This window comes from Globicephala melas, chromosome 3 (genome assembly GCF_963455315.2).
Source record: "Globicephala melas chromosome 3, mGloMel1.2, whole genome shotgun sequence".
NCBI classification, from domain to species: Eukaryota; Metazoa; Chordata; class Mammalia; order Artiodactyla; family Delphinidae; genus Globicephala; species Globicephala melas.
This window is the reverse complement of record NC_083316.1, coordinates 130,226,931-130,247,043: the sequence shown is the minus strand read 5'-3', so window position 1 is coordinate 130,247,043 and position 20,113 is coordinate 130,226,931. Positions and strand designations below refer to the sequence as shown.

The 20,113-nt window shown below is 41.6% G+C and overlaps 2 protein-coding genes across 15 annotated transcripts in view; one reads left to right on the top strand and one right to left on the bottom strand.

Annotated features, from left to right (window-relative positions):
- Positions 1–10,605, bottom strand: part of MRPL22 (mitochondrial ribosomal protein L22) — a 67,732-nt gene extending 57,127 nt beyond the window's left edge. For 8 of the 11 annotated variants that reach the window (XM_070045215.1, XM_060296535.2, XM_070045220.1 and 5 more), the window contains exons 1-2: positions 8,480–8,576; positions 8,363–8,405 (exon numbers count right to left, since the gene is read on the bottom strand). In XM_070045215.1, coding sequence (XP_069901316.1) covers positions 8,363–8,405; positions 8,480–8,507 — 71 coding nt within the window. In that variant the 5' untranslated portion in view covers positions 8,508–8,576. Of the gene's footprint in view, positions 1–8,362; positions 8,406–8,479; positions 8,577–10,484 lie in introns of those variants that run through there. The other 3 variants (XM_070045223.1, XM_060296527.2, XM_070045222.1) reach the window with 3 other exon arrangements.
- The window catches only part of GEMIN5 (gem nuclear organelle associated protein 5), a 46,170-nt gene continuing 36,186 nt past the window's right edge, over positions 10,130–20,113 (top strand). For 2 of the 4 annotated variants that reach the window (XM_030834205.2, XM_030834204.2), the window contains exons 1-8: positions 10,130–10,349; positions 11,162–11,322; positions 12,046–12,227; positions 15,069–15,220; positions 15,434–15,550; positions 17,201–17,333; positions 18,385–18,550; positions 19,420–19,632. In XM_030834205.2, the coding sequence (XP_030690065.2) occupies positions 10,184–10,349; positions 11,162–11,322; positions 12,046–12,227; positions 15,069–15,220; positions 15,434–15,550; positions 17,201–17,333; positions 18,385–18,550; positions 19,420–19,632 (1,290 nt within the window). In that variant the 5' untranslated portion in view covers positions 10,130–10,183. Of the gene's footprint in view, positions 10,350–11,161; positions 11,323–12,045; positions 12,228–15,068; positions 15,221–15,430; positions 15,551–17,200; positions 17,334–18,384; positions 18,551–19,419; positions 19,633–20,113 lie in introns of all 4 variants that reach the window. The other 2 variants (XM_030834203.2, XM_030834202.2) reach the window with 1 other exon arrangement.

The following is a 20,113-nucleotide window of genomic DNA, read 5'->3' as shown; positions in this document are numbered from 1 at the left end:
AAAATCCAGTGGACAATTCTCAGTCCTCATCTGAGAATGATCTAAGTATCCCTGGTAAAAGGGCTCTCTGACTACCCAACAATTCCAGAAAGCACAGGCACAGCAATGAAGACCCAGTGCTGCCAAAAATAAATTCCTCACACCACCACTAAGCAACGCTCTGACACCAGCTGGGTGTCCTACAATTAAATTCAATTCTGACACTCTCTACCTAGGGACAGCATCACATTAAGGGCTCTGTCCCACAAGACCACCCTCCACTTCTGATGCCAATTACAAGCTCAGGTTGTTACCTGTGCTTCTGACCAACTGGCTATAAATCAAGAGGTTCTCATGATGCCCTTCTTGGGTCTGATTAATTTGCTTCACCAGCTCACAAAATTCAGGAAACCCATTTACTCACTAGATTACTGATTTTTTATGAAAGACAGTAAAAGATATGAATCAAAAGCCAAATGAGGAGATACATAGGGCAAAGTCCCAAACAAAGGAGCTTCTGTCTTCATGAAACTTGGGGCCCAGCACAGTGACCACAGAAGCATTCTGGTTCCCCACTCAGAAGCTCTCTGAACCCCCTCCTTTTGGCTTTTTATGTAGGCTGCATTACATAGGCAGGATTAACTAACTCATCGGCCTTTGGTAACTGATTCAACCTCCAGTCCTTCTCCCCTCCCTGGAAACCAGGAGGTGGTGGGACTAAAAGTTCCACCCCTCTGTTCATGGTTGGTTCCCCTAGCAACCAACCCCCATCCTTAGGTGCTTCCCCAAATTCACCTCATTAGCATAAACCCAGTTGTGGTGGAAAGGGGCCATGTCAGGAATAACAAGACACCCATTTCACTTTACGGCTCTGAAGCCATAAACTGAGGACAAGAGAACAAATATGATGACAAAAGAAGCTGCCATAACCCTATGGCTCAGGAAATTCCAAGGGTTTTGGGAGCTGTGAGCCAGAACCATGGACAAAGACAAAACATACATGAGAAATATATTTTGGCCTATTTGTCATAAATCATAATATCACATCTGGTCACCTGCTCTTCCTTGAGGCACTTTCTTTACTTGAGTTCCAGGACACTACACACTCTGGGTTTTCCTCTCACCTCTCTAGACACTTCTCTAGTCTCCTTTGTTTTGTCCTCCTCAACCTGATCTGTAAATGTTGGCTGCCTCAGGTAGGAATAAATCCTTGGACTCTTGTGCTTTCTATCTACTCTCAGAGTGAAGTCAACCGGACTCATGGCTTTAAATACCGTTCATACACTGATGGCTCCCAAACCCGCAGGCCTTCTATGAACTCCAAACTCATAGATCCAATTGCATCCTCACGTCTCTACCTCACACTCACAAGCCCCAAATCGAGCTCCTGATGGTCTCCCCAACTTGCTCCTCTGGAAGTCTTCCTATCTCAGCAAACGGTGACTCCACGCTTCCATCTGCTCAGGTCGTAAACCCTGGTGTCACCCTTCTTTCTCACAACCCACGTCCAATTCACCAACAGGTCCTGTCAGCTGCTGTTAAGGCACTGCCAGAATCCAACCAATCACCCACCTTCACAGCCACCCTAATCCAAGCCACCATAATCTCAAACTTGAAATATCCAGTGGTCTCTACTTCTATCCTTGCCCCTCATCCCCACTCTGGTCTGTTCTGAACACTGAAAGAGCCACCACCCATAAACATAAGTCCGATCATATCACTCTTGTACTGAAAATCCACCAATGGTTTCCCATCTCAGAATAAAAACCAAAGTACTTACAATGATCCATAAGGCTCTACATGATCTCCTATTCCTTCTTCTGACCTCATCTCCTACTACGACCTCCCCTCCTCACTCACCGCTTCTGACCATACTAGGTATGTTCCCTCCTCAGGGCCTTTGCACTTATGTCCCACCTCTCTAGAACGGTGTTTACCCAGATGCTGACGTGCCTTGACAGCCTGCTCCCTGGTTTCTTGCAGATCTTTACACAAATGCTATCTTTTTTTTTTTTTTTTTTTTTGAGGTACGCGGGCCTCTCACCGCTGTGGCCTCTCCCGTTGCAGAGCACAGGCTCCAGACACGCAGGCTCAGCGGCCATGGCTCACGGGCCCAGCAGCTCCGCGGCATGTGGGATCTTCCCGGACCGGGGCACAAACCCGCATCCCCTGCATCGGCAGGCGGACTCTCAACCACTGCGCCACCAGGGAAGCCCCACAAATGCTATCTTAATGAGGCCTTTCCTATCTAAAACTGCAACCTCCCTCTTGTATACACACACTTCCTATTCCCATTCTCTGCTCTCATTTTCTCCTAAGCAGTTGTCACTATCTAATATACTCTGTATTTTACTTATTATTTGCCTCCCTCACTAGATTGTACACTCCATGAGAGCAATGATTATGTTCTTTGTTCACTACAAAATTCCTAGTGCTAGAATAGCCTGGCACACGGCAGGCACTACATACACATTTGTAGAATGAATTAGAGAATACAGGGGGCAGCCAGGTAATATAAATAAGAGGGCTGGGTATAGGTACCTATGTAAAAATTTCACACTTGGTTGGAAAATGAGGAAAACTGAAGAATATACATCCCATCTAAAGAGTGGTACACTCTTCTGCTCTAGAAAATTGTTGCCATGCTTTGCAATGCATAATAGAATCTAGAAACCTATATTTTTATGAGCAAGCTACTACTTTTTAAACACTGATTGAAAAAGAAGGTTTTAAACACAATATAACATACAAACAAAACATATCTGTAGGCTTGATTCATCAGAGAGATCTCCAATCTGTAACCTCTCGGGGTAAGCTAGCACAGCCCCAAAGCGGCTATCTAAAATGTTTCATTCTTCCCTGCCCCCATGTTACTCTTCTTTTTCATGATATAGCACATATTTATTCATTTATTTTTATTTATACATATATACTTTTGGGAGTTTGGCCCACTATAGAGGGGATGAGAACAAATTTAAAAAGTCACAATTCTCAGTAGAACAATTTTTAAAAAGAATCTGAGAATAAATCAGAAAGTTTATAAATGTATTCTTGTTCAACTTCCTAGTTCACAGATCTAACACCTTCCCTCAGAAAAGCTAGTGGAAGCCTCTGGTGTCAATAATCATGTGAAAATAAGGCATTAAACCTTTCAGATCACTACTGTATCATTCAGAGTAATAACAGTCATATTCTAGTAAGTAACTAACTGCATGGGTATATAGAGCTTCTAAAGCCCTCATTTTGTCCTAAGGAATACTTAAAAGAATTTGTATAATCAGCATAAACTATTCTATTACATAAAGCTGGAAATCTGTACCTATACTTAATTTGCCATTAGGATTCCTTCTTGGCACTGGAGTGGAAAAACCTGAATCTCATTTCTGGCAATCTCTCAGACTACAACTTGCATCTGTTCAGGCTGACTGATGGTTCAACTTACACTTACTGACCAAGTAATAAGGATAGGGTACTACAGGTACTATTCTAGGTGATGGGAATGCAAAGAGACATAAAACCTATTTCCAGCCCTCAAGTGACTTAGAATTCAGTTAGAGAGATAAAGGATTAACCATAATGTGCAACAGGCATTACAATGTCAGAAGAAGTCACAGGAGGGCTGGGGTAATCAGGATGGCTTTAAGGAGTTGGGACTTGAGCTGAGTGTTGAACAAAGTATGGACTTCCACGTTCAGAAATCTGGTAAAAGAGCACTCCAGGTTAAAGGCATAGCAAAAGTAAAGGTGTGATTTACAGGGCATCTTTCCGAAAAAAAGGACCTGAAGATGATACAATAGACCTGTTTTGAAAGAGAATACAGTGGGCTGAATGCTGGCCCCAAAGATATGTGCACATCCTGACTCCCAGAATCTGTGAATAATACATTCTATAGAAAAGGAGGTAATTAAGTTAGGGATCTTGAGAGGAGGAGCTTATCCTGGATTATCTTGTTTGGCCCTAAATGTAATTGTGTTTTTCTTAATGAGAAAGATGCAGAAAAAGTTTTGAAACAGAAAAAAGGAGGGAAAGGTGAGGTAAAGACAGAGAGAAGCCGGAAGAGGCAAGGAATGGATTCTCCCCTATAGCCTCCAGAGGGAGTACAGCCCTACTGACACCTTGATTTTGGATTTCTGGCCTCCAGAACTGTGGGAGAATAAATTTCATTTGTTTTAAGTCACCCAGTTTGGGGTAATTTCTTACAGCAGCCCTAAGAAACTAATACAGAAACCTTTCAGATCCATGAGTGAGACATGAAGGAGATACAAACTCTGATTGAAAGAAGAGTCCTGAGAGTGCTTTCAAAGGAATGAAGTGTCACATAAACAAGAGACTCACTAAACAAACATAAATATTATGGAATTGAAAATGTCCATCTATAAGGTCTCCTTGTTTTAATGCATGGCCATTTTAGGGCTTATTGTCAAGCCTCAATAATGGTCAATTTTCCTTTTTTCAAAAGTAAATGTCAGGAAACTTGCCTGGTGGTGCAGTGGTTAAAAATCTGCCTGCCAATGCAGGGGACACAGGTTCGATCTCTGGTCCAGGAAGATCCCACAAGCCACAGAGCAACTAAGCCCATGTGCCACAACTACTGAGGCCGTGCTCTAGAGCCCACGAGCCACAACTACTGAGCCCACACGCCACAACTACTGAAGCCCGTGCACCTAGAGCCTGTGCTCCACAACAAGAGAAGCCACCGCAGTGAGAAGCCTGCGCACCGCAACAAAGAGTAGCCCCTGCTTGCCACAACTAGGGAAAGCCCGTGCACAGCAATGAAGACCCAGTGCAGCCAAAAATAAACTAAAAAAGAAAAAAAGTAAATGTCAGGGAATTCCTTGGCGGTACAGTGCTTAGGACTCCATGCTTCCACTGCAGGGAGCACACGTTCAGTTCCTGGTCAGGAAACTAAGATCCCGCAAGCCACACAGCACAGCCCACCCCCCTCAAAAAAAAAAAGTAAATGTCAGCATACACTTGATTTCTATTTGAATCCTTTTAACTAAAACATTAAAATAAAAGATCACCAAATTATACCATTTTGATCATGGTTTGTGGTTCTTGGGGACTGTTGTCACTTTCAGGAAATACAACCTGAAGTGATTAGGAGTAAAGTACCATAACATGTACAATTCACTTTCAAATGATTCAGGGAAAAAAGCATGTATATTTATAGAGTTATGTTTACAACTGATGAATCCAGCTGAAGGACATTGTAATCTTTCAACTTTCCTATACGACTGAAATTTCTCAAAATATATTGAGGAAAATATTTCACCCATTAACACAAGGGTCACTGCCTGACACATTTTCCAACATACTTTACACCACTAATCATTATTGTGTAGTTACGTTTATTATTGTGTATCATTATTGTCCTTTTGTTTCGTTATGATGTCCCAGTGCAAAGATTCCTATACTAAGGGTTATGAAATTACAAGCCAAACTATGAATGCGATATGCATTTTTCTGGGAACATTTCTTGTGGCTTTCGCCACACTCTCAAAGAGGTCTGTGACTCAAATTTAAGAACCACTGTCCTAAAGGGCAAGGAATCACGAGCCCTCAGATCATAGGATAAGATCTATTTAAGAGAGCACAAATCAGCGGGGCTGTCAAATCTGCTGGCCATGGCACTCAGAACATTGAAAGCATGGATGCATGAAAACAAGAGGTAATTGCTACCCCTTACACTGGAAAAGTCTCTTAAGAGTGACTCAACTGAATAGGCTAATGTATATTTCAGTTTCTTATCTTCCTGCCAGTTGTTCTACAAAAGTAGGGCTGATAGATGAAATATGTAATCTCATCTAAGAGTGTTGAAAAACTACTGATTGGTTCCAGCATTAAATCTGATTCCTCTCAAACAACTTCACAGCAATATCATCCCCAGTCAACACCTCCACAGTGCCAGGCGCTAAAATAGACATTTTACGTATTAGTCTCTTAGTTCTCACAACCACCCTTGAAGTTAAATATTATCCTCATTTTTTGATATGAGGAAACTGAGCCTCACAGAAGTTAAACAAATGGCCCAAGACCGCAATACCTGTCCCTGACAGAGACCTAAAATCCAGCTCTATCACCTGAAGCCCAGTATTTATTCAAATATATCACACTGTTCTCATCATTTATCCACCAAATTGCCGATTCATGACATTTCCAACTTGGTTTATCTTGTGGAGAATTTTAACCTATGTACAGCTTAGTAACCAGTGCCTTCAAACTTTTAAACCACCAAAATATACTCTTCATTCTTTAAACTTAAACTCACCTCTTCCAGAAAGACTCCTCCGACAAACCCCTTCAGGGCTCATCACTCAGTTCCTCACAGGATGTGATACAGCACTATTTTAACCCAGAGAATTTTTTGTTTAGATCCTAGGTTTGCCATGTAACCTTCAGTAAGTCACAAAAATTCCCAAATGCATGCATCAGTAAAATGGGAGACTTGAAATTCAAAGGTTGGAAATTGTCAATCTGCTGCCAAATATAGCCTGCAGAAAAGTTTTATTTGGTCAGCAGCATTTTTTTTAATCCAATTCAATGCCTTTAGAGGAGGAATGCACTCTATGACTGCCACAGGCCCTACCACTCTCTTTTTACAAAGACCACCTCTGCTAGTTTATTCATTTCTATTACCTGTCTGGCAATTGGTATGTAATTAAGTTTCCAACCACTGAATTAGATATCTCTAAAATTTTACACGGTCATCAAAAGCATTAGTTATGCCTTTTCTACTTAGTTTTCATGTGGTCATTTCCCCACTAAAAAGTTCAGAATGGGGACTTGCAAAATTATATAACTTCAAAACTAGAAAGAGCCTCCAAGACTACCTAGCAAAATCCAACCCTCTTGTATTACACAGATGACAAGACTGAAGCCAAGCTGCTTTAGTTACTTGCTCAGAGCTTCCCAATATAAGTCAGTGTGGGACAATTTAAATCAACAAAAATCAACAAAATATTCACTTTGTGCAAGACCCTATACTGGAGCTACAAAAAAAACAAGAAGTGTCCCTAACTGTCCAGGATACACGAGGTAGCAAAGGACACAGACACATATACATGAAGCCATTATTTAAGGAACACATACTAAAGGAAAGGAGAAATTGATTTCTTTCATTTTTAGTGAGATCATGAAGGGGAAACAGTTAAAGAGGGGTCTGAATAATGAGGACTGCTGTTACTGACAGAAAGTGACAGAAAATTATGAAAAACCAAGAAACAAGTAAAGGCACAGCACACTCAGAAAAAGTAAGTAAATCAGCATGGTTGGGGGTAGGGTGATAGAAGATAATCTACGAAAGCAGTGAAGACAAATCCTAAATGCCAGTACTTCCTACTTTCTTCTGTAGCCCACCTCTTCCTCCCTCGAGCCGAATCTAAGACAAAGCTAGATATAATGGGAACTCAATAGTAGTTTATAATGATAAAAACACTAATGGAAGCTAAGATTTAGAGCGGGATTATTATACACCATGCACTGTACAAAACACTTCATAAGCATTATCTCATTTAATCCTGATTAAAAATATATGAGGGAGTACTAATTTTCCTCTCATATCATAGAAGATAACTGAAGCTGAGAAAGAATAAGTAACTTTTCCAAAATCGCAGTTAAAATGTGGACTCACACTCAACCTATCTGTCTCCAAAGTCTATGGACTAAACCAAAATTAATGTTAACAAATACATCGATCAGAAAATTTACAATCAGATTATCAACCTCCAAAGAGCCACAGCTGTACTACAGAAGAAGAACAATAAGAAGGGAGCAGAGAAAGCCTCTTGCCAGTACTGACTTCAGCTGCATTCCCTAACCTTAACGCTTTGTCTTGAGGTCAAAGAATGCTCTAAAAATATAGTATAAAGCTTCAAAATTCCTGTAACTGACGGACCTTGGGCAACTTACTTTACTTTGCGGGCTTCAATTTCCTTGTCTGAAAAAATGGGTATAGCAGTACCTACACTACGTAGGATGCTGTGAGAAAGAGATAAGGCGTACAAAGATTTTAACAATGTCAGGCACGATGTAAACCGCACCTGTCTGCAATACAGTCCCTGCCCGTAATAAGCAAATAATTACAGAGATAACTAGAAAAGTACGCTCCCAATTTGGGCGGGAGAATCTAACCATATCCAAAAAGATCAAAAAAAAAGTGTTCAGAAAGGACATTTACAACGTCTCGTCGGTCATAGATAATCCTGATACCCGCAGGGCTATGCAATACGGCGGTGAAAACACAGGGTGGCAAAGCAGAGACTGGCTGTCTCATTCGCTAGCCTCAGAGCCTAAAGCAGAGCCTGGCACTTAGGCTCTAAGTAACTGAGACTAGTAAGACTAAGGCTTGGACCCTTCCCCAACTCCGAGGCGAAAGACTTACCCCAAGGCCAGCTTCCCCCTCAGATTCTGCATCCATAACGCACCTGCAATATCAACACACGCCGTCAATTCAGACTCCCACCTCACTCCCTCCCTCCACCCACCAAGAAATCCTTACCCAAACGATCCAGTATTGCCGCCGCCATCTTTCTCCCGCCCTCTACGGAAGCCTCCGAGTTCAGAGGCCGTGTGGGCAAAACGCATGCGCAATTCTCCGGACTTAACCCCTCCCCCCTTATCGCGAGACCGAGCCGCAACTGACACCCGAGGTGTTGTCATGGAGACCGTGAACTCGCGGCCGGCGCTTAAAGTGTGGTCAGATCAGCCTTGCTTGGGAAAGAATTACTTAACAAAGGTCAAAGACTAGCGAGTTTCCGAAAATTCGTCGGGATCCAGAAAAACTGCGAAGCCTCACCTCACAAATGGTCTGAAAGGATTTGGAAAACAGAGACCGTGAACCAAGCCAACTAACCTGGGAGGGCTTCAGTTTTCTCAAAAGAACTAAGTATCCCTACGGCACAGGCTTGTGAAGATCACTAGAGATTGTGTGAAAGCTCTTTTAAAGAACAAACATACAAACTACTATGTATAAAATAAATAAGCTACAAGGATATTTTGTACAACACAGGAAATATAGCCAATATTTTATAATAACTTTAAATGGAGTATAATCTTTAAATATTGTGAATCACTATATTATACACCTGAAACTAATATTGCAAATCAACTATACTTCAATAAATAAATAAAAATAAAGAACAAACAGTTCAAATACAAAGTATGATGCTAATCTCCAGGTTGCCCTCCAAGAGATAAGGGTTAATAATCAGCAGGAACTTGCTACCATATATGGCCAGCAGGCATTTCACTAAATCTCGTGTATTCCTCACAGCAATCCAACTAGACCTGTATTATCAGGTCTTCAATTGAGAAAAAAGATTTAGGATAGGTTAACGTCTCTCAGATAATACCTGGCAAAAACAGTGGTCAGTCTAGGGTTGGGTGCCTCCAAAGTTAGTGCTCCTACCCACATCCGAATAAGTAAATGTATGTGTGTATATATATATTTTTTTCATTAGCATAGATAGCTCTGGTTTCGTTTGCTACATATGCAAGAGTTCCTGGTATCCAATGAAAACAAGCAATACGGAGTAGAAGAGTGTAAGCGCAGAAACTGAGCATTTTAGGACGTTTGAGTTGGAAGGAAACTTTGGTTCTTTTTCCTCCACAGCACTTAACACAAACAGTCCCTTCATAGAGTTGGCACTTAATCAGATCAAAAGAGAGTCACTCTATTCTGCTGCTTCTTGAGTATCAAAAACCAGAGCCAGAATTTCCACCCAGTTGCAGAAACCCTTGTTTTTGATTTCTGATTCGAACTTTTATCTTTTTGTTAATTGTCTTCTTGTAGATACGTTTAAAACATCTCCAGAGCTACCAAGGCGCCCCGGCACATAGCTTTAAAAAAATATTTGATGGGACAGGGTTGAACAGGTCCAGAGAATAAACCAGCAGTGCGGGGAGGTGACTCCATCATTCTAACCTTTTAATTAACCTTCCTTGCTGTAGCAAGTGAGAATACCTAACCAGCAGCACCAGACCCTCCAGCCGCAGGCGGCATTGATGGAGCAAAAAGCCGCCCGCAGGGCCCAGCCTTCCCCAGCCCCGAGGCCGCAGGAGCGGCGCGCGCAGTGAGACCTGGACCTCCGCGCGCGCCGTAGCGGCGTGCCCCAGGAGGCGGGGCTCTAAATTAACCCCGCCCCCTTCCCGTCTCTGGCGTAGGGCTACGAACTGTCTGCCTCATTCCCGGTGGCTCGTGATCATGGGACAGGAACCGCGCACGCTGCCGCCCTCCCCTAACTGGTACTGCTCCCGATGCAGCGATGCCGTGCCCGGGGGCCTCTTCGGCTTCGCGGCGCGGACCTCTGTCTTCCTTGTCCGCGTGGGCCCGGGAGCGGACGTGATCCCAGGGACGTCTCCATTTCGAGGTAATTCCCCACCTCTTGGCCCCAGCCTTCCTGCACTAATTGCGTTCCCCGGGGGCGCCGAGTGGGCGTGTCCATCCACCCCCCTCTCTATTGATGGGGAAACTGAGACACGGGCAGGGAGAAGGGTCCGCTCACAGTCATCCAAACTGAGTCGTGTCCCGGTCTCCGAGGTTGGCTGTACACCACGCTGCGGCTGAGTGGTCCCGCCTCCTGGCGCTCTCACGTGGATCCGCTGGCTTACTGAAGAGTTACCCATGTGTCTCGCCAGGAATTTATAACACCTAGCCCTTCCTCCCCAACCCAGTGCGTGCGGGCCCCCTGAGAGCCTTCCTGGGATTGGGTGCTGCCTACAGCTCCAGGTCCTAAGAGAGATCCTACAAATATATGATACTCATTTCTGTAAGATGAATGACTTGAGCCGGATGCTTTCAGGCTCTAAACTAGGTTTTGATTATGTCTTGGGATATGGTATGCCAGATACTTATTCTTTTCCAAATGACTTCTGGCCAGATCTAAATAGGAATCCCTTTTACATTCTTCACTTGAGCTGCTCCTCAGCCTAAGAACTAGGCACATCAAGTGATATGAATGGTATTTTACAGTTGAGAAGACTGAGACCCAAGAAGATAAAAAGACTTGTCTGAAGTCAGGTGGCAGAGCCAATACCAGCAGTTGGGGTTTCTGATTGTGAGTCCCTGGAAATGTTTGTTATTCCATGGGATAAGTGAGGCCCCAATCACCATCTAACAACAGAAGGATTCTGCCTGGAATCCTAGGTAGCACTTTAATCTGGAGTCTGGTTTTGCTTTAAGTCATAGGGGAGTTGGTGGGACACACCGAAAGGGTGTCTGGCTTCACGTTTTGTCATCACCCGGGTCAATACAACCTCTGCGCCACCAGCTCTGATGACGGGACTGTGAAAATCTGGGATGTAGAGACAAAAACAGTTGTGACGGAACATGCGCTCCATCAGGTACCATGACTTGCTGGTTTCTCAGACCATTATTATTTATCTGTACCAGAGTTCTCTTCCTTCAAGTATAGTTTTGCTAGCTCATCTGTGCAAGGTAACTTTTATAATTGTGTTTGTTCATTAGATTAGGAGCTCTATACTGTAAGGTACCTCAAAACTTTTATGGAAGGAGATACATATAAATCAGAGGTCAGCAAACTGCACTGCTGCCTGCTTTTGCGAATTCTTTCATTGGAATACAATCACAGTCATTCATTTAAGTACTGTCTACAATTTTAAGTATTGGCTGCTTGCACACTACCGTGGCAGAGTTGAGTAGTTACAACAGAGACAGTATGGCCCACACAATCTGAAATATTTACTCTCTGGCACTTTACCGTGAAAAAGACTCCTGATATAAACCGTAAGTGAATGAAACTTGTTTCCAAACTAGATGATTAATTGATATACCTGCCTAGAGAATGTAGGAAAGGACTCAGTTAATCATAGTAAGAACTTTGCATTGATCTATCAAAGGAAGAAATTTTTTAAATGGCTTTTTGATCCCCAGTAGCCTAAATTCTCCTTTCATTTGGTTATAATGTAGTCTTGCTCTACAAGTGGTCCTAACAGTATTTATTAAGTACCTATAATGTGCCTAGCATTATACAGGTTAAAAACTAAGTAAAAAAAAGTTCAGCATTGACAAATGAAAAGCAAAGATATCTTTGTTTTGTTTTAAAGCATACAATATCAGCATTGCATTGGTCTCCTCTAGTAAAGGATTTACTGGTATCTGGAGATGAAAAAGGAGTAGTTTTCTGTTACTGGCTTAACAGAAATGACAGCCAGCACCTCTTTATAGAACCCAGGACAATTTTCTGTCTTACTTGCTCACCTCATCATGAAGATTTAGTAGCCATTGGGTAAGTACTGTGCCATCTGCACTGATGATCTATTTTTGTTTATGATCTTATTTTGCATTTTCTTTACCTTCTCCTGTCCCTTTATTCTTCAGAGGAAACCATTTACAGGTACTAACCACTCTCCCTTCACCCCTGGTATCATTTATTCTTGTGACCTCTGGGTCCTCATTGTCTCTCCCATTCTATTTTTGTTTCCTTGGTTTCCATGATACTGTACTTTACTCATTCTTCATATCTGATTTCTTCAGTCAACCTCCAAATGTCAGAAATGTCCTCTTTCATCTTTTTTCCCTCCATACTTACCCTTGGTTATAACATTTACTCCCAAAGTGTCAAATGACTCAGCTCTGTGTCTTGTTCTCAGCTCTCCCACTCAATTGGGAAAGCGATCTGGCATTGGGATCTGTCTCCCCAGTGATCACCAAGGTTGTTTCACACGAGCTGCCTGAGAGCACAATCCCCTCTCCTTTACCACTCCATTTACTTCTCTCCCAAAGATGTTCAGTCTCTCTAGTTTGAATACTAGACATAAGCACAAGAATGTAGGAGGAGAAAGTTCAACTGGAGTGGATTCAAGAGACTGGGAGGTGAGGTAGATACACATGGAGACAATGTTTCCACAGTTTGTTGTGACAATGTGCATATAGACATGAAGCCAGAGGAGGTGTATGGGGGTCAAGGGAGTATTAAATGGAAGATAACAAAGGCATGTTTTTATGCTGATGCTGAGGCAGAAAAGGGGGAGCCTGTGGCAGGGGTGAACAGTGAAGAATGCATGAGTGATAACGGGAGGTCAAGAGGAAACTGGATCCAGACCACAAGTAGAAAGAAAAGCTAAGCATGTGGAAATAGGTGCAAGAAGGTTCACAGATCTTGTTGGAAGAGGAGGGTGTTTCATTCTGATGGCTGCTGATTTTCTTAGTGAGGCAGAAAGAGGTGGAGAAGAAGTCAAAGAGGTGGAGTCAAGTTCAGGGTGGGGAAGGAGCTGGATGCAGGAAGAGGGTATGTATACAGTCATCTCAGAGAAGAGGAAAATGAACTTACTGAGAGAAACTGCAGGTCCTGTGGTCCTGGTTGAGTGCCAAGCCAAGGATTGTGGTCATGAATTTTAAGTAAACTACTCAAACTGGCTGAGAAAGGAAATGGTGGGATTCAACCAGATTTGGGGTTTTGTGGAGTAAATACCCCTGAGAGAAAGGGGGAACAAAGGAGATAAGGGTGTTTTTTAAGGAGTGAATATAATGATGGATCATAAAATCTGCACTGCATGGGGCAAAGGACAGGAAGACAGGTGTGGGTGAGTTAACAGTGAAAATGGAAGGGGTCTGTGATCGGAGGTCTCCACGAAATGGGAGCATTGTCTTGGTGGGAGTACAAGAGAGGGAGCAGAAAGGGTGGTAGGCAGGGGTCAGAGAAGCGTGAATCAAACCGACCTTGAAAGATGAGCAGGAATTCACAAGAAGAGTCTTTCAGGTGGAAGACAATCAAAGAGGATTGAATCAGAATTTGTTTTTAGAGGTTCAAAACAGTCCCTGAAGTCTTGACTGAAATTGTAAAACAGGTTGATCACATGACTATTAGGTTATATATCTTGATGGTTTTCAAAGTCTGTGTCTTCAAAGATTTGATATATTCTATGATTTCATGTTTTTTAAATAAAGCTGTAATGGGGAGAAAAAATTTTTAACAAAAGGAGAAAAAATAAATAAAGCTGTAGTGGTATTTTTCCCTGTAGGACCGTCTAGTGTATAGGAAATGTAAACAGGTATGTCCACTTTGGAGAGCAATTTTGCACTTTCTAGTAAAGCAAAAATGTGTATATCTTAACATCCTATTACTAGGCATCAAACCTGAAACTGGCTTAAGTGTGTATAAAATTCTTAATAGCATTTTTTGTTTGTAATGGTAGAAAAAAAATGGAAGCCCTTCAAAAGGAAAATGAGTAACTAAACTTGTGGTATATTCATACAGTGGAGTACTATGCAATAGTATAAACGACTGACCAGGAACTAGAGTTACATGTGTGAACATGAATGACTCACAAAAAGAATGAGTGAAAAAAGCAAGCTACAGAAAAACAGACAACATGATACCATTTATATGAAGTTTCTAAATGTACAAAGTAATTCTGTATCTTATTTAGGAATATATACAAAGAAAGGCTAGGATTAATGTAACACAAAATTTAGGAATAGCAGTTTACCTCTGGGGAAGAAAGGGAGAGAGGTTTGATTGGGGTGGGATGTACAGAGGACTTCAACTGTATTGGTAATACTTTTTTTCTTAAGCTAGAGAGTAGATATTTCTTGTATCTGAAATACTTCATCATTAAAAAAGAAAAAATAAAACTATTACAATTTCTAAGTTTCTTCCTAATTCAAAAAATGACAGCCTTGGAATATCCAGATCTAGAAGTTAGAATTCTGCAGCTTTTGTTAGAAAAGTAAGATCATTTGTAAAAGGAAGGAGATATTTTTCGTTTATTAGGACAAATTCATTTCCAATTAGGGAAATTGCTGGGCCCCTGTCAGAACTATTCTTCTGTAAGTTCCCCTTGGGCACAGGCATGGTCCACTCTTTGAGCTTCGTGACAGGCAATGTGTATAGTATAACTTAATGCCAGGAGTTTGGCATGGGGGAAGGTTTTTTTAAAAACTGGAAAACATGAAATAAGTACTTTGGAATAAGGACAGAACAAGATTATTTCTTGCTCTTTTTCCTTCCCCCCACCCCAAATGCACTTAACTTTTAGAAATGCACAATAACTCCTAAGCCAAAATGTTTCCTAGAAAGACAGTCTGTCTTCATTTTTCAGTAATATTTCTAACTCTCGTTTTTTAGCTACAAGGATGGCATAGTGGTTATAATTGACATCAGCAAGAAAGGAGAAGTTATACACAGGCTTCGAGGCCACGATGATGAGATCCATTCCATAGCCTGGTGCCCCCTGCCTGGTGAAGATTGTTTATTCATAAATCAAGAGGAAAATTCAGGTAGAGATGATTTAAGAGGGTTCAGTACTCTTTAGACCTAAAGAACAAATTAGGTAGAATAGTACAATTTGAATTATGTTTAAAACTAGATTTTACAGATCAAATCTATGAAAACAGTAACTAAGTTTCAGGAACCCTTGCAAACTAATTTTTCTTTGGTAAGTGCATGTTTAATGCAAATTAAAAACAAAATTACCATCTCTACCCTAGAAGAACTTGAAATCCCCAATGGGAAAGTTATAGCACAAACTCCAGTAAAAAAAGGCTGCTACTTAGCCACTGGAAGCAAAGATCAGACCATTCGTATCTGGAGCTGCTCTAGAGGCCGAGGTAAGACTGACATTTAACATTTCCTTTGTGATATAACTTATTATCAATCCAGTAGAAGTAGAAGCTTATTATTTCTTGTTATCCTCAGTGTTGTGTCATCTGTCAGAAAGCAGTTCTTTACTTTTCTATCCAGAAAGTTTTAGCCTGGGCTGGAGCTCTCTGCACTCTGAACATCTGGCTTTGGTGTTGGCAATGAGGTTTTCTGTTGCATTCACAGAAAGATCACTGTCTGGCCTGGAGGGCAAGATGTTTATTATGAGAATGGGAATATCTGAACTTGGCAAGGCCTGGATCGAAGGAATGGAAAAGATCTCTAGAGCTAGAGCTTTTTTTTTTTTTTTTTTAATAGAGCTAGAGCTTTTAATGCACAAATGCAGAATTAATAATGTATACCTAATATAGAAGTACCTGTTTAAATGTGAAAGCTCACTTTACCCAAATCACAGAGACCCTCAGTCATAAGCTTTCCCAAACTTCTCTTCGAACAGAACTTTTACCTTAAGTTTATATTGAATAGATTGAGAGGAACTCCAGGCAGACCGAATTCTACCTTTACAGTAAAAATCTAGCTTTTCTCTTTACAGCAGTCTTCTTTCTCCAATTTATGTAAAACCATGGAAGTTTTTTCGTCTTTATCCAAATGCATTAGTACACGTAAAGCAAGCAGCACAGTGCTTGGCACATAGTTAGGGTTCAGTCAGTGGTACCTAGTAGTATAATTTTGGAAAGCAGAATTTTTTAAGGTTTGTGGACTGCTTTTGGACACACTTTGGCTGATACTCCCTAGTAGGGACAACATTGGGCTAGGAATCCCTCCAAAAGGGTAATCTCTGAACTTACAGATGTCTAATACAATGGTATTCAATTCTGGTCATGCCGCAGAATCAGCGGGAAGTGCCTACACCCCACCTCGGATCTGCTGAATCAGAATCTCTAGGGGTAGAGCCCTGGCATATGTATTTTTAGAAGCGCAAGTGGTAGTTCTCATACACAGTAGGGACTAAGAACATCTGGTCAGTAGCATGTCAGGAGTGGAGAACTTACCACCGCAACTGCCAAATTTGTCCCCGTTGTTGGATTTCTTGCCAGCTAGAAGATGGAGTCCTACTCTCTGTCCTTCCAACTTTGAAGAATCTTGGGTTGTGTTACCACCTGGGTTCTCAATCCCAGTTGGAACCTCATTTTCCCAGATACATCATATTCTTTTTTTTTTTTTTTTTTTCAGTACGTGGGCCTCTCACTGTTGCCGCCTCTCCCGTTGCGGAGCACAGGCTCCGGACGCGCAGGCTTAGCGGCCATGGCTCACGGGCCCAGCCGCTCCGCGGCATGTGGGATCTTCCCAGACCGGGGCACGAACCCACTTCCCCTGCATTGGCAGGCGAACTCTCAACCACTGCACCACCAGGGAAGCCCCACACCATATTCTTAATGTTTAAGTTGCCGAGACAGCCTGTAAGAGCTTGTTTGACCAAAATGTGCTAGACTAGTATTAACCACTATATGCGTAAATTTCCATGAGAAAATGAGGTCTGAATTCTAAGCAACCAAACTAACAAACTTTTAAACATGAACTGTGTTGTGAACTGCTGGTGGTTTCATGCATGTACTTTCATTGTCTTGACTGTCCATGGACCTTCTTTTAATCTGCAGTGGTGACGACTTTGAAATTGCCCTTTCTGAAGAGAAGAGGAGGGGGTATAGACCCAACTGTTAAAGAGCGCCTTTGGTTGACACTCCATTGGCCCAAGGGTCAGCCGACACAGCTGGTATCCAGCTGTTTTGGGTAAGTCTTTTTGGTCATGCTCTCTGACATATTTTGTTCTTCACTCTAGCCTCAGGAATTCCTAGGCCTTTCTTTCTAGACACAGAAGATGGAGAAAGCAGTGACTAAGGTTTATATTATAATGGGCCATTTGTAATGGAAAAGTCATGGAACTAATACCTGTGCTGTCTAATAAGAGTTGTGAAAAGATCAAATAAGTACGGCCTGGTGGTTAAGTGTGGACTCTGAAGTCAGGCGGAACTGAATTTCAGAATCAATCTGTTACTTACCGGCTGTTCATAAGCAAGACCCTTCACTTTTCTGAGCTTCAGTGACTTCACATGAAAAAAGGGGAGGATATAAGTGTTTCCTCTCTCTTAGGATGATTATGGCCATTCATTAAGCAAAATTTATTGAGCACCAGCTTCTAGTTGCTTGAGATGATAAGTGAATTTAACAGACAAGTTCCCTGCTTTTAAATGAGGTAATACAGGCAACGCATATAGAAATACCCCAAAGTGTTAGTCACATCCCAACTATCCCCACTGCTCCAAAAAAGACATACTATGTCTTAAAGCCTTTGTGGCTCTGCAAATTATTGTGGCATTTTATAATTAAAGCTTTTAGGAAAATCTATTCAAAAGGTAGTCCAGTACAACTGTATGATTCACAAAGAATGAAAGGATATAGTAAAGCTCCCTTTTTTTTTTTAATATTTCGGCCACACCACACAGCTTGCGGGATCTCAGTTTCCCAACCAGGGACTGAACCTGGGCCGCTGCAGTGAAAGCACCAAGTCCTAATGACTAGACCACCAGGGAACTCCAAAGCTCCCTCTCCACCTCTGTCTTCACTACTTGGTTCCCCTCCCCATAGGCAGTGACTTTTTTTTGTTTTTGTGTGTGTTTTTCCAGAGATTATTTTGTGCCTATTTCAGAATATGTAATTTTTATCTCCTTAAAGGAACAATGAACAAATTATTTTGCAGCTGAGGGCCCACACTCTCTGGCCCAAAATCACTTGTTTTCAGATTGCTCATGAAAGAGAACTAATACTTGTTTTTCCTTCACAGAGGCGAACTGCTACTATGGGATCTCACTCAGTCTTGGAGACGGAAATATACCCTCTTTAGTGCTTCATCAGAAGGGCAGAATCATTCAAGAATTGTGTTTAATTTATGTCCTCTACAAACTGAAGATGACAAACAGCTGCTGCTTTCCACATCAATGGACAGAGATGTAAGAACAGCTTATTTTGCATTCAGCACTGTACAGCAGTGATTGAGGACTTGCATGGGATTAGAGGGCTTTTTCAAACCGTACATTATTTCTCACACCTCACCTTGCCCCCGCGTTCCAGGTTCAGAGTTACTGTTACTGATTGGCATTAAATACATTAGCAGCAGAAAAGTAGGGGAAAGCTGAGAAACGACCAAGATGCCTTTTTGCTAAAGCAGGTACAACAAGGAAGAGTAGATGTGTCCATGGAAGGCTGTGCGAGATCATCAAGCCTTAGCTTTCAGATACCCTCGTCTGTCGTTCAGGTAGCAGAGCCATCCCTTCTTGGCACAGTCTCTGTAAGAGACAATCGGCTTTACTTGAGACACCTTTCTGTTTTACAATAAGCTAGGCTTGTTTGACAGACCGTTCTCTTCCAAGTCACTGTTAAACAAGTGACGATTAAAAACTCAGCACTCCTCTTCCACTGGCTATGATAAAATATTTTGCTTTTGAAGATAACGACTCTGATTCTTCCACTGTCCTGAGGCACCTGTATCTTTTTTTTTTTGAGTCTGCCAAATGAGAAAATTACCAATGCTGTAATACAGTGATACAGTATAGTGGAAAGGCCACTGAACTCTGGGAAACAGGAAGCCTGGGTTCTAGTTTATTGTGCTCTCTATTCACTTGGCATCTTAGGGAATAAATGTATTCTAAGATCCCTCTGAGCTCTACAATTTATAACTGATTATTTTTTTCTCATTCCTACTGGAATAGTTAAGTTACATTATCCTGATGTATTCTGAGCCCATCCTATTTGAAGTGTTGATTGTTTTCCCTGTTTCTCTGACCTTCTTTATAAAGACCCTAACCCTTCATCTTTTCAGGTAAAATGTTGGGACATGGCCACCCTGGAGTGCTGCTGGACCCTGCCTTCCCTTGGTGGGTTTGCCTACAGTCTGGCTTTCTCTCCTGTAGACACAGGCTGTTTGGCGATAGGCGCTGGTGATGGCATGATCCGTATATGGAATACATTCTCCATAAAGAACAACTATGATGTGAAAATTTTTTGGCAGGGTGTCAAGTCCAAGGTTACAGCGGTAAGGAAGCTTTCTCTGAGCTTGCCACGAACTTTTTTCAAATAACTAATTCTCTTTTAGAGAATACCTGTTCATATAAATGAACTCTGTTGGGAATTCAGACTTCTTCAAGGGTATTTTCGATGCAATTTGAAAGTGGAACAGCAGAAGGACTCTCTCTGACCAAACCCATTACATACCTCCTAATTCAGAAATTTGGCTTTGTTTGTAAAATTAAGGTTTTGTTCAAGTCACACTATTTTCTAATAGTAAGAAATTAGAAATAACCTGGATGTGTATTCATAGGAGATACATTAAATTATAACCACATGGGGAATAGTATTAAACTATTAAAAGTGATAATGTAGATCTTTCTTTGATGTGGGAAAATGTTAATGATTCATGAAAAATGCAAATTACAAAACATGGAATGCAGATTACAAAACAATACGTATAATTTTTTTGTTTTTCTTCGAAGTGATATCTTTGTTGTGGCTATTTA